Source organism: Thamnophis sirtalis, unplaced genomic scaffold, assembly GCF_051295495.1.
Source record: "Thamnophis sirtalis isolate CommonGarterSnake01/CBP01778 unplaced genomic scaffold, rThaSir2_p1.2 scaffold_1, whole genome shotgun sequence".
Taxonomy (NCBI): Eukaryota; Metazoa; Chordata; class Lepidosauria; order Squamata; family Natricidae; genus Thamnophis; species Thamnophis sirtalis.
The window spans coordinates 89,391,681-89,406,843 of NW_028261381.1; the positions used below are offsets into that span (position 1 = coordinate 89,391,681).

Sequence of the window (15,163 nt, forward strand, 5' to 3'; positions counted from 1 at the left end):
GGGTTTGCTGCCTAAGCAGAGGGTTGGACCTGAAGACCTCCAAGATTCCTTCTAGCTCTGTTATTCTGTTCCGCTCTTTGCTTGGACAATGCTGAAGTGAAGGTGCTTAGAATGAAATATTGCAACCTAGTGCAATGAAATAGTGCAAGTAGGTTCTTGGATAAGAAGTGAAACATCTTCCTCAAGGAAAAATAGTCCAGTTGCATTTTGAAGAACAAAGCATCTTTGAGACTTGAGCAAGTCAGGATCAAACTACTGGCTGTGGGAGAGTCAGCCTGCAATACTGCATTCTAACTACTGCACCACCACTGCTCCTAATTCCTTAGCCAAAAAAAAAAAAACTTTTTAGCATTTGAAAGCTTAGTGTTGTGGGAACTCAGTATATTTGTGGTGTATATCTTTAATGCCCAAATCGCATGGTCATAGACAACCTGAATTTGATATGCTTATCCCAGATGGGCAGGATTTGGGTGTAAGCCTGCCCATAAGCCTGCCCATGAGAAAAAGGGATGGGTTCCCTAAAGTAATGCTTTTCCATGGTGGCCCCACATCATAGAATAGTGTCACACAGATTCATATTGCTCCCACATTGGAATCTTTCATGAAGACTTTGAAGATGGAACACTACCTGTGGATATTTGTGCCCTGGTAATTTTTATTAATAATATGGGTTACTGTCATGGATTTGCTAGTGCAGTTTACCTATTGTTTTAGTTTATTATTAATTTCTGTAAGTGTCTATACTGTATATTGCAAACATCTGAAAATCAACTTGATACCAGTAATAAATGAATAACATAATAAGTATAAAATTAGAAAATTGTACACTTTAAGAAAATGGTAAAATAAAACAGAATTATGAAAAAAGAATTTTCATAAAATCTTTCTTTTCTCTCTTTACCAAGATAAGGATAAGAACATCAATTTTACATCATCAGTGATAACATCAGATATTGATCATTCGGTGCTCAGCAACATTCTTAGAAATCCACTTGAGGTCTGGGTTTCCACTGGAGAACCTTTTCTACCTTTGGATAGTAAGTAATTAAACAAAAATAGAAATATTATTAGAGCTTGACATGTCTCCTTTAAATGGCAGATAAAGTTTCTTCAAATTACAAATTCATTTCATAATTCTGTGAAGAATGTAAATGTTCAAAAATGTAAAATTTGTACATAATTCATTTCTAGAGCATTAAAAATACTTTGCAAAATAGTAGATTATTATCAAAGGAAAAATTACAAAATATTTTTATTTATTTATTTATTTTTGTCATGTGGAGAGCAACTCTCTTTTTGGGGTAAATTATTATTTTTAAAGATCCCGGTTTTCACATAGAGTTGCAGTACTAAATAGTACTGAATTTGTGACTTTCTGAATTTTCATTATTCTGTACAAGTTGGACAAAGGAATGTTTTAAGCACTTGAGCATTTTCACAAAAACATTTCTTGAGCCATTTACTTTTTAATTGCCTGTTTAGAGTTCAATCTACTTAGTTTGCTAAAAGTATCTGATTTTTAAAGTGCATTTGCTGAAGTTGATCCAATTATCTTTCCAGACCTTTAGATGCAAAATCATTTTTGGAAAAAAAATTGTACCAAAAATGTATATTCTTTTTCATTACAGCTTTGCAAAACATAGAAAGGCAAGAAAAACAGAGGTGGCTAGAAAAAGATAAAATTCTGGCAGACCTTAATGCAATGAAACATAAAATGAGACAACTACAAGGTCAGTATTATAGTGAAAGTTGATTTCATTGTAATTATATTATTATTATTATTAATAATAATAATAATAATAAATTCAGCTGAACTGAAGTTATTAATTGAAAGCACAAAAGAATTTAGTCAAGACATTGGTATGCACTTTGGAATTGACAAATGTGCCACAATGGCAACCAAAGCAGGCAAGATCATAGAAGATGATGGAATAGAACTTAAGAATGAAGAAATGATAAAGGCAGTAAAACCAGAAGAAGGCTACAAGTACTTGGGGATTTTAGAGGCCTCTAACGTAATGTATAATAAAGTCAAGGAATTAACTTCAGCCAAGTACATTCAACGAATTTGCAAGATATTAAAGTCCAAATTGAGTGGAGGAAACATCATAAAAACGATAAATACCTGGGCTATACCTGTGATTCGATACTCTGCAGGAATAATTGACTGGACCCAATGGAGTTGGACAGTTTGGACAGAAAAACAAGGAAGGTTATGACAATGAATCATGCTTTGCACCCTAAAAGTGATGTTGACCGATTATATCTACCAAGAGCAGAGAGTGGTCGCGGACTCCTACAAGTAAAACAGATTGTGGAAGAAGAAAAACACAGCTTGAATGATTACATCCAGAAAAGTGAAGAACCAAGGATTAAGGAAGTAAATAAAGGAGGCCTTTTAAAGACAACTAAGTCAAAAACTGAATATAAGAAAGAAGTAATTGTAAAGCGAGCTGAAAATTGGAAAAACAAAGCTATGCATAGCCAATACTTGAAAAGTATTGAAGGCAAAGCTGACCAAAAGCTAACTTGGAACTGGTTAAGATCAGGAGCACTGAAAAAAGAAACAGAAGGCTTTATTTTGGCAGCTCAAGAACAAGCCTTAGCCACAAACTGCATGAAGGCAAAAACTCAGCATGTTACCACCAATAGCAAATGTCGCCTCTGTAATGTGAAAGACTAGACAGTCGACCACTTGATCAGTAGGTGCAGCAAAATTTCACAAACTGACTACCTACAATGCCATAACTGTGTTGCTAAGATCATTCACTGGAAATTGTGCCAAAAGCTTGGATTTGAGTAAAGCAAAAATTACTGGGAACATCAGGTCAGAAGGTTTTAGAGAATGAGAAAGTCAAGATCTTGTGGGACTTCAGAATTCAGACTGACAAGCACTTGGCCCACAACACACCTGATATTAGAATAGTTGAAAAGAAAAAAGTATGGTTCATTGACATTGCAATACCTGGAGATGCACGAATTGAAGATAAACAGCAAGAAAAAATCACAAAGTACCGGGACTAGCAAATTGAAGTTGAGCGACTGTGGAAAAAGAAATCATGTGTTGTCCCAATTGTAATTGGAGCCCTTGAAGCAATACCTAAATGGCTACCTCACTATTTGGAAAATTTAAATTTATCACTTGAACATTCTGATTCTACAAAAAACCACCCTACTTGGAACAGCTTATATCCTCTGACGTTACCTTAACAATTCCTAGGTCCTTGGTTAGGATTCGAGCTGTTGAGCTACCAACCAGCCCCAAAGACTGTTAATCTCACCAAAGATTAACCACATATAACAATAATATAATATTAACATGAGATAACAACTTTTAATATTAGTCCATGTATCAAAAACTTATTTTTGAGATTTTTCAAGCTGACATACCTTTGTAATAATGATGCCAATGTTCTAAGTTTACGGTATTATATTATATTATTGAAAACACATCCTTTTCTTGCTACTATTACATAAGGACTATCCAGTATAACTGATATGCAAGACTTTTAAACTAATGTTTTAGCTCTACATCTCAGAGCAAATATGGACCTCAAAATTGGAACTAGAGATCCCACAGAGAATAGAGTTAGATGTTATTAAGGACTAATACAATGCAAACATGTTAATGTGAAATGAAAATGAGGAAAATAGTAATTATTGGATCATTCCCATTTGTTCCACTGAATTAAAATTCATCTACATTTTTTTTTAAAAAAAAATCCTCTAAAACTATTCTTATTTTAGGACGACGTATAACAAAATATAAAGCTGCTGATTTGGTGCCCACTAAGAGCCCTTTCCAGCCTGTGGTAGTAGAAGGAGGCTGGACAGAAGAAACTCAAGAAGAGATGAAGCTCATGGAAACTATACAGCATACAGAGGTGTGAATATATAATTTGTGCTACCCAATTTCCTGAGAAATGAAATCTTTAGTTCTAAATGATTTAGAAAAAGATTTGTGATCTGCTAACTCAAAAAATTGTCTGAACTATGACTCCCTGTCATAATGAGAGAGGAATGTTGAATTTACATTATGTGGGATTGATCTCGGAAGCAAACCTTATTCTTTTTTCTTCTTTCTTATCTAAACATTTTAGCTACATGTTTCACATTCCCTTAATCCACATATTATTCTTGAGAAAAAGAAATCTGGTAGTCTCCCCTGAGACTGCAGTTTTATCATCTTAGAATATATTTTAGTTTTTAAATGGAAGCACTGCGTTTCAAACTATTTGCATTAAGTCTTTAATAAATAATCACTGTGAAGGTATTGGGAAAAGAGCAGTACAGTATGCTATATTTTTAGAGCACTCTAAAGTACAGAACTACAAATATAACTTCATTCTGTTTAATAAGAATCTTTTGGGTTAATAAGCATATTTGAAAGTTGTGGGTGATCTCACAAAATGATTGCATGAAAGAGGCTGTCATTGTGGGCATGACCAATTACCAAACATGAGTTGCTCCTTGTCATGTTTTCTTGCTCCCAGGCAGTTCTTGCCAAATAGGGGGACATACAGTATATCCAAACAGACTACAATCATGGACAAGGTTGTGCTAAATACTGCCCTACCCCTCTCTTCCATGCTCTGAAGATGAGGACCCAGATCTTGTTGAGCTAACAGGTTCAAAAAGAGTTTAATGTCTAAGTCATTTAAACATTAAGGGGTCCGTGTTCCTCTCTGAACTTGTTTTGTTTTCTTGCAGACATTTCATTACCCTAAGTAGATAACATCATCAGTCCTAGTAAGGAGTGCTGATTGCTGGCAGTTTATATTCTGGTGTCTTGCCTGTCTGTGTGGGCGGTCATCTAAATATCATACTGCTAATAATCTCTAATCGACTGTATAAATACACAGTATCAAAATAATATTATGTCATGCATATCTTATAGCAATATAAAACATTTTTTTTAAAAAATCAGAAAGAATGGAAAGTATTAAAGTCCAGAACCCTGCATAATCCACAAATATGGCTGTTCAGATGCTCACTAAATGCTCTAAAGAATGTATAGGATAACTTTAAGGAGTCGTTTACTGGAACCTTCAAATGTGCACAGCATATTAGTTTCCATACTTTGAAGCCTGCGGGAGAGCAAAGGTGATATACATAATGCACACAATCAGTGACATGCGGTGAGGTTCATAGCTGATGAGGCACTGACACAAATTTTTTTAGACTTGTGGACTTCAACTCCCAGAATTCCACAGCCAGGTATGCTCAGTTCTGATTTAAAGCGACAGAATTTTTTTTCTCCTTTGCAAAATAAGTTTCCTTCTTTCTTTTTCTTTTTCTTCTCCCTTCCCCTCCTTCCTCTCTTCCTCCCCACCCTCTCAAACAAACACACACACACACAGACACACACACACAGTTGGATTGGAGGGAGTCAGGGAGACCACAGAAGGAGGCAGGAAGCCAGTCAAAGAGCCATACTGGAGCACACACACTTTCCCCCAGCTCTGGAAGGATCCAGTCCAGCTTCACTGATTACAGGTTTGAAAAGACAACGTGGCTCTGTCTGCAATCAAACTACACTTGGGGAGGGAGAGCATTTCCCTCCAACCTTCGCCCAAAGCCCCGCACCAGGAGGATGAAGTTTCAATTCCTCCCCCTCCCTCTAACCCACACGTACCTTTTCCAGCTGTTTCAGAGAGGATTTCAACTCTGCTCTTGCCTGTCATCATGAAAAGAAAAAAAAATGTAAAAGGAAAAAGGCGAGAGCTGAGGTTCCGGTTACTACCGGTTCTGTGGACATGACTTGGTGGGCAGGGGAAGGTTACTGAAAAATCCCCATTTCCCCCCAATCAGCTGGGACTCGGGAGGCAGAGAATAGATGGGGACAGGGACAGGCAAACGTGGTATTTTCCGATTCTCCGAATTACTCAAAATTTCCACTACCGGTTCTACAGAACTGGTCAGAACATGCTGAATACCACCTCTGATACATATGTAGTGGTGTCATGATGAAACCCCCATCTTTTTTGTATTCGTGTTGCATTGTTGCAGGTACACATTTTGATGAAATCTTGGTTTGCTGCAGATGTCATGGCTCCAGATTTCTTTTCCCTGACACACATTTGCCTTCAGGTCTTCACTGGAAGATCCAATTCCTGTATGGCTTCAGGGAATAAAAAGTATTCAGAGCTACTTCTTATCCAAAAATTGAAACAATGCCTTAAATCGCTCTTGCAAGGTTAAATATCAGTGTTCATAATTCTAATGTAACATACTTTTTGTTGCATTATATTCATTCCACGTGGCTTTGCAAATTATAAACTACCATACAGAGTCAGACATTAATTCTAACTCCATGGCTTTGATTATGTTTCACCCTAGATGCACCTCTCAGAGCTTGAAGCACTGCATTTCCAAAGAAGTTCTCCCTTTTCTCCTAAATTACTTGCCAAAAATGACAAGGGTCTCTACAAGCAGCCCACAACCAAAAGAGTGTGGGCTTACCCAAATGGAAATATACCTGACAAGGGAGCACATGCGTGGGGAAAATCAATGACAGAGGTAAAGAGCATAACTTTTCTTTAAATAAACAAAGTAAGGAAATAAATATTGAGGATTGCTCCTTTAAGTTTCAAAGAACAAAAAACATCTTAACTGCTACTTCATAGTGGCAAATATACATCAGTTGCTTCCAAGTTAACCTTATCATGCTTGCTACATCAGTGTGTTTATTTTGCTTAAAACAAAGGTTGGAGATATATAGCACTCCACTGGATGCAGAATAACAAACTCCTGACTTTGATCATGCTGATTAGACACTGAGGAATATATTTCATCAACTTATGAAATTTCTGTACTGATGTCTGTCCTTATACAATTGTATACTAGTAGTCCTCGACTTAGAACCACTTAGTTGGTGACCATTTGAAGTTATGGCACTGAAATAGAGGATGTATGACAATATCTATGGATATTCTCAATCATCCGGGTCATGGTTGCCCCAAAGTTGCTTTTCAAAAGGCAACTGGACTTGATTGACAAGAAAGTCGTTGCCTTTTGAAAAGCACCTTTGCATGGCTTATGACCATTTTTCAGACTTACAACTATTGCAGCATCCCCATGGTCATGTGATCAAAATGCAGGTGCTTGGCAACTAGCATGTATTTATGATGGTTGCAGTGTCCCAGGGTCATGTGATCACCTTTTGTCACCCTTTGACAAGCAAAGTCATTTAGCGTCTGTGATACTAACTTAACAATGGCAGTGATTCACTTAACAATTGTGGCAAGAAAGGTTGTAAAATGGGGCAAAACTCACTTAACTGTTTTCCTTAGAAATGGTAATTTTGGGCTCGGTTGTGGTCATAAGCCAAGGAATACCTATACAACTTGTTGTATAAGTTCTATAATTATATACTATACTTGAAATTACTCTGTCAATTTAGATCATTCTCTGTATTTCTTACACTGTCCACATGAATACAGTCTAATGTCTCCTTAAGACAGAAATAAAAAGGAATCAAACACTTGATCAACCTTATATATTGTATTGTAATATCATATTGATACAATATGTATCATATTGTAAGAACAAAAGAGTATTTTAAAGGGAATTTGGAATAACAAATTAGTTTTGATTGTGAAGAATTCCAGGTCAGTTGTTCCTTGCAGTATAAATTTCATGGCATGAAATTCTGACAATAGACATGGCGGCTTTAATGGCTTGTAAACAAGCACTGTTTGCACTTCTGTATTTTAATCCAAAGCACTGCATGGTCCCATATACACACTAATATGCAAATACATAAATGCTTATATTCTCACTTCTTTTTGATGTAAACAAAAGCATCATATTGCAGCTGGATCAGAAGCAGCAAGGTGCTTCTGGGTTGAAACAATTAGCCAGTGACATACCATTGCCCGGGGGACACACACTTGGGGATTCATTTCAGTCCCTGACAGAAGTTGAAGCAAAGAATGGGAGCTCACTCTACCCCATGGCAGCAGTCATGTCTCGAACATGGACCTGTTAACTTCCACCCAGCATCCTAACTATGCTAGCCATCGTGTTCCTTTAAGCAGAAGCATAATCTTATGCAAAGCAAAAGATTAAGTATTAAAGAGAAAAATTTAAAAGAAGGATCCAAGAGAAAGGAACACTATCCATGACTAGTTAACACCAACACCTTTCATTTCAGGTAGTTCTCAACTTACAACAGTTCATTTAGTGACCGTTCAAAGTTACAACGGCACTGAAAAAAGTGACATGACCATTTTTCACACTTATGACTGTTGCTGCATCCCCATGATCACATAATCAAATTTTGGATGCTTGGCAACTGACTCATACATATGACAGTTGCATGTCGCGAGATCATGTAATCACCTTTTGCGACCCTCTGACAAGTAGAATCAATAGGGAAGCCAGATTTATTTAGCAACCATGTTACTAACTTAATAATTGCAGTGATTTGATTAATAACTGTAACAAGAAAAGTCATGAAATGGGGCAAAATTCACTGAACAAATGTTTCATTTAGCAATATAAATTTTGGTCGTAAGTCAATTGTAGTTGTAAGTCAAGGACTACCCGTATACCTCTCCATCCTTGTTTGTGCAAGCAGTCCTTATTTTTCTCTTTGGTTTGCTATAATGTCCAAGTATAATCTTGATTATTTGGTACGAATGTATTTGTTTTAACTTAGTTGTAAGTCATGGCTAAAAAGAAATCACCGATTGTTCAACTAATTATGTATAAATGTTCTACAGCAGGGATGTCTCTGCTTTGGCTGATAGTTTGAAAACTGTACATTCTGACTTACTGTCAAAGAGACTTCTGAATAGTAATGCAGTTTTAATATTTCAGCTACTTGACAGTTGTACAACTCATCTAAAAATGTCACAGCCTGCAAATATACTATATACACTTGATGGACAGCAGCTGCAATCATGGGAAGAAATAGAAAGAGACATGATTGTTTGTGTTTCTACAGGACATGCCTTTATGAGTCAAAAAGGTAGTCTACTTAAATGTTAAAAGGATCTTAGGAATTTCTTTGCAATCTTCTACATATTTAAAAGTGTCACAATCATGAGATTACTTGTAATTTTTAAACATGGGTTGGCATATCATATTTATGGATAGGAGCACTGCTCATAATGTGGTATTCCTTCTCTTTACCTAAAAGCCATGTCTGAATCTGGTTTGGCTGCTGGAAATTTAAGTGGCAGGTTTCTGAATAATGCTCAAGTTTACAGGAGACAAACAAATGGTCTTATTCTATAAAATAACCTTAAATTAAAATTAACTATACTTGTTCATGTTTTAAGACAGAATTATAGAAATCAGTTTCATTCCTAAAATATCATTCTGTTTTTCTCAGCTGTAAAGCATGAAATAGAAATTAGAGCTCATTATGCAAGAATCCGGAAGCAGCAAGGTCCAGAATCTACCAACATTGTTGTTTTGCCATCAACAAAAGTTATAGATAAGGTTGTATCACAATACATTGTAAATCAGTAATAATATTATATGCTACATCATTAGTTATACATTATTTTTTCCTGCTGCTCTTGTGAGGTAAGTTTTAATTGTTAGGTGGCTTCTGTTAGGGCTCAGAACCCATAGCCATCATCATGACAAGGAAACTTTTGGTAAGAGCATTTCAGATTCAAATGTACCCTAACTTAATTCAGTATAAAATTGATTTAAGCAAAGAATGCTGGTGGTGGGGCTCCAAAGGAGACCCTTTTCTGTCATGGACCTTGTCTTCTGGAACATCATGCCTCCAGGAGATTACATTGACCCCCTTCCTGCTAGCTTTCTGTAAGGCTTTGAGCGTAGACCCCAATATGGGATGGAGTCCATTTCTTGGCTATGCTATGATTCACCACCATAAATAATTTAGTATTTTATATATTTCCATTTGTTTTAATGTTGTGAGCTGCATAGAATCATGTACTTGAGGTTTGTGGCCATATCAATTGAATAAATAAATGAAATGAATTTCCTTAACTTGTTTTTATAATTCCTTCAGTAATGTTTAACAATATGTAACATACTGAAATATGAGGGAATATGAGCTAGTGCCATTTCTGGAGCCAGGTTTTTTGCTAGCTGATTATGGAAGCAGGCTTCAGGTATTTTAAAAATAAATAGAAGTACAAGAACCAGCAAAATCCTATTTGTGCTCTACAATTTTATTGGAATTATTTAATCCAGATTTTTTTTTCCAACCCAAGTCGGCATTTAGTTGTGGACAATGCCTCACTAAAATGGTTTGGGTAGCTATACATTGTGCGTCCACGTGAACATCAAATATACTTTCCATGTTAATCACATGCCGGTAATATATGCTAACTATTTCCACATTTCTCACTGTCCATATGTCACTGCAACTGTTTGGTTGAACCAAGAGACCAGTTAGATTAAATGCCTATAGTATGTGCATAAATTTAGAAGCAGGGAAAGCTTACTTATACGGAATATCCCATTAATTCTCCTGCTTGCCTCCTGTTGTAGAAAAGCCATAAAAGAAGCATCGTTTAGAACAGTTGCTGCAGGCAGCTCTGTGATGACCTGATTAAAGATTCCCATTATGTGTTTTGGGTGAGAGCAAAATCTCATCAAGAGTGATTCAGCAATAGGGACTTAATTTCTAGAATACCTTTAAGACATGTTTACTTATATATACATGCGCGGGCGCGCGCGCACACACACACACACACACACACACACACACACACACACACACACACACACACAGATGATAGTAAATATAACTTCAGTCACTGAAGTTTAAAGTTAACTATTCCTAAATGGATGGCAGGAGATAGTAGTTTGACCAAGGTATTTAGTTTGGTTCTTATTTTAAAAGAAACGTGATTATAAAGATAGAAACTCTTTGGACACAAAGACAAATCTCAGTTATTCGCTGTAACTGTATTTAATTTATAACAAATTACAGTTAGTAACCTATGAGCAGCAGAAAAATATTTGCAAATCTTTATTTATTTTTTTGTATCCCACCTTTATTATTTTTACAAATAATTCAAGGCAGCAATTGTGTCCAACAACCTTCTTTCCCCTATTTTCCCCACAACAACAGCCTTGGGAGGGTTAGAGTTGAGAGAGAGAGAGAGAAACTGACTGACCGGCCCCAAATCACCCAGTTGGCTTTCATGCTAAGGTGGGACTTGAACTCCCACTTTGTACCCTGCTGCCTTAACCACTAAACCAAACTGGCTCTTTTTTAAAAAAAAATATTCACTTCCTTCTTTGCAGTTAACTCTTACCCAAAAGTTAAATAAACTTTTGCTACAATTCTACACTGTATAAAGTATATCTGAACTTCAGTCTATAGTATTCTTCCTTGAAAGCCATGTTAAACTTGCTTTTCTATAAACTGAATAGTTTATCAATAGTATAATCTAAATAATTTAAATAGATAGATAAGAGGTCGATTCAATGGTTTTGCTGTGAGTCATAAATAAATATATTTTAGGACCTCTTAACAGCTATGAATGATGACTGATTCATAGAACATTTTATATTCATTTTTAAAAAGCTCTGATAGATGATGATAAAACAAATCATTAGCTCTTTGAAAAATATTGTAAGGGCAAATGAAGCATGAGTTTAATATTTAAAAAATGTGATATTTACATCACTGCTATATATACTCCTAAAATTTGTTTAATTCAAAGATTATTTTGGAATTATTTTGGAATTCAAAACTGGAGCCTATGAAACTCAATTTACTTCAGAGTAGGCATACTAGAATTGCATTGCTAGTTAAAGTCCAGATTAGTGCTGTCAAATACATTGAATATCTATTTTTACTGATGCCCCAAATTAAGGGGGAAAACCCTTCTGTCTTTTGTATTTGTGTATGTGTCTTTGAGTGAGTGTTGACTCCTAGTGACTATCTGGATCTGATCCATTAACAAAACGTTGAAATAATAATCCAAGAAAGCTTCCTTCTAATATATATATATATATATATATATATATATATATATATATATATATATATATATATATATATATATATATATATATATATATATATATATATATATATATATATATATATATATTGTGTGTGTGTGTGTGTGTGTGTGTGTGTGTGTAACAAGTAGTTTTAAAATCAGAAAGAAATTTGACAATAGCAAAGCTTTGTCCATTATTTAAACAGTCCATGATAACTTGAACTCCTTATTTCCCTTATGCCTAAATAACAGGTTGAATTTTGAGGTGTTGAGTTTTTTGCATATGTTTCTTGTGCTCAGGACAAACTGTGATATTAGCCAGGATTAAAAACTGAAGTTTCTTGTGGTTACTAATCTAAATGTATGCAATTTATGATACATTTATTATTGTAGTTGTCAAACTAGGGCTTTTAAAATGGTTTGAGAACATCAAGTTTCTTTTTTAAAAAAATATTGTACTTTGTAAGTAACATTAAGGACTCTTTTAGAGAAAAAGGGCAACATCTTTGAAACAAATAATTAAATAAGGTAACCAAATGTAGTTTTCTCCCCAAAAAATTGTTAGAAAAAAAATAAAGGAAAAAATTATAAGCAAAATTTGTTAGGCAAAATATTGTTTTGAATATTTTGATTTTGAAGTCTTAACAAAATTATGAATATATGAAGTAATGTAAGAAATGCAATAATATTAATTATTTTGTCATATTGTTATACACAGCTCAACACGAATAGCTCTCTTTTGGCTCTTACTGGAAGACCTTATGAAGACACCAATGACAGACCTTATGAAGATGTCAATGACTAGGTAAGTGTTTTCCTGAAGTTAAAAAAGAGAAAGAAATCCAGTCTTTCTAACTAACTCACTTCAGCAAAGGATCATGAAGAAATCCACAAGTAAAGCACTCCCACAGAGAAAGAAAAAATCACTAAGCAGAAATATCTATTTCCCTTCCCACATAACATAAAATGGTGGTGGTGATTGACCATAGGATTCCATAATTATTGGAGGAAGCCAATAATTTTGTCATTAAATCACAAGTGAATGTTTCCAGGAGAGAAACATTCTGTCCTAGAAGAATTACTGCATCCTTTATTTTGCAGATAATTGGACTTATTTTATCATATGGATAGTAACTACCTATTTCTTTGATACAATATACAGAATCAAGATACCATTAAGCCCTCTTCCTCCCTAGCAATTTATGATATTTTCTAGCATTGTCCAGCAATTTAAGACCTAATCTCATTACTGTTTTATTGGCACAACAATAGTTGAACAACACTTGAAGATGCTAAAAATTACTAGCAAGGAAATGGCTTTAAATTAATAAACAACTGTAAATCATTATAGAAATGGGATGGAACTCTCAGTTAATATGTCAAATACTGTTTATCAATAAGAAAACCGTATCTCAATCACTGTTGATTGCCAACTATGGCTACATGTTGCCTATCAAGACTACCAGTACATATTGCCTGTAAAATGTTTTAAAATGCTGCAGTAGAATATCTAATGGTGTTACATTTTATTAGAACATTTATCCAATCAGATAAAAAATAATAATTTAACCTAGAAGCTTGTCTGTATTAATGGCTTCCAAGTGTTCCAGGAAATGAAGAAACAGGGAAGGAAGACAAATGCTTTCTCTCTGTATTTGCCTTTAATCTATATTCAAAAGCATATGCTTCTGAAGATTGAGTCTCCTTCTACATATCAAGATTAATCACTATTGATAAGGTTTTTTTATGAATGTGTCTAATCCTTTTTAAAGCTGTGTTTTCTGAGAAATAAATTCCATTCAGTTCAGTGAAGCATGTTCCCATGGAAGTGAATAGGACTGCAACTGAAGTGAATATATGTTTATTACACTCCATCTGTCAGACTCGGCTAAACCAACTAGGAAATTTCAAATGCTGTAGTGAAAGCGGATATTAATGTAAAATATAGATATTATGGAACATACCTAATATCTTCTCGTGCAGAAGATATTTGGATATTATTTTACCTCAAAACTTGTGGGTAAGAAATTTGAAGGATTATTTGGAAATAAGTGTACTTCAGGTCTACCTTCTTTGTTGCAGTTTCCTACCATGATAACATCAAGCTCCACATTATCTGTAGAATGGGAAGGAAGCAAGAATATTTCCAGTAGAGCTGTGATCAGATTACAATGTGCCTTCATCAATGTGCCAACTGCTAAATATCTAGCAGTTTCCTATCTAAAACTGTAAGAATATTGCATACATTGAATTGAACCAAATAGGGTAAAGTAGATCTCTATTTTAGGATTAAATGCAATAAAATTACTACTAAGGAAAAGGAATGTCAATGTTTTAATAATTCACACTAATTTTAATTGCCCATTCTTCATTCTATAATGTTATTGTGTATCTTAAAAAGGTTATGCACTGTAGGAATCTTCAGTAATAAGTCAATGAAGGCGTGTGCCTGGGTGCACATGTATCATAGTATATAATGCCTAGCCAAGAAGAATGTTTTGAGTAAAATGTTTTGCTTTGTTCCATAGATAAGCATTTCTCTATTTCTTCTTCCTCTGAACTCTTGTTTTTCTTTATGTTTAAAGCTAATAAATTCATACGCTCTCCAAAAATACTGCAGTTGTGACATGCTTTTGTTTTTACCTTTCTCAGATTAGACATCTTCAGGAACTTTAAAGTAATTAACAAAACGGAAACTATTTCAAACATTAAATCTCTAAAATATTATTACAAATTTATTTTGCCTTTGTAAAGAAAAAAAACATGTATTAATCTTCTACTGTTTGAATGCTTAAATAATGAAAATATTTCCTAGCAGTCACTGTTTTCATTCTTTTTACACTCACTTGTTCTAAGGAATTTTCTTCTACTTGAGAACTCTCACTGAAAATACATTTAGATTGTCTCAAAGCATTCTATACATGGGATGACATTACTTTGCTGATTACCATTTACTCTCTTTAGGCTTTCTTAAGGCCTGCAAGGTCTCCCAATAAAGAAGGAGAACCCAATAGAAATGTGTCAACTGCTTTCACTTCTATCATGCAGTCTATCCCTGCTTCTCTGCATGATTTAAAGTTGTGATTTTCAGGATTTTGTGTGCAGTTTTCACGAATAGATGAAGCACTCTTCTGCAGATCGCTATCCTCTAATGGGGACGGCAAAATGTTAGCATGGTTCCATATTTCTCTTCGCATATAGAATGCATATTTATT

At 34.8% G+C, this 15,163-nt stretch overlaps 1 protein-coding gene across 2 annotated transcripts in view; it reads left to right on the forward strand.

Moving 5' to 3' along the window:
- The window catches only part of DCDC1 (doublecortin domain containing 1), a 265,682-nt gene extending 251,120 nt beyond the window's left edge, over positions 1 to 14,562 (forward strand). Inside the window, exons 33-40 of one of the 2 annotated variants that reach the window (XM_087718678.1) lie at positions 906 to 1,037; positions 1,629 to 1,730; positions 3,748 to 3,884; positions 6,340 to 6,519; positions 8,824 to 8,974; positions 9,341 to 9,450; positions 12,667 to 12,753; positions 14,031 to 14,562. In XM_087718678.1, coding sequence (XP_087574804.1) covers positions 906 to 1,037; positions 1,629 to 1,730; positions 3,748 to 3,884; positions 6,340 to 6,519; positions 8,824 to 8,974; positions 9,341 to 9,450; positions 12,667 to 12,753 — 899 coding nt within the window. In that variant the 3' untranslated portion in view covers positions 14,031 to 14,562. Of the gene's footprint in view, positions 1 to 905; positions 1,038 to 1,628; positions 1,731 to 3,747; positions 3,887 to 6,339; positions 6,520 to 8,823; positions 8,975 to 9,340; positions 9,451 to 12,666; positions 12,754 to 14,030 lie in introns of those variants that run through there. The other variant, XM_087718686.1, reaches the window with a different exon arrangement.
- The last annotated feature ends 601 nt before the right edge of the window (positions 14,563 to 15,163 follow it).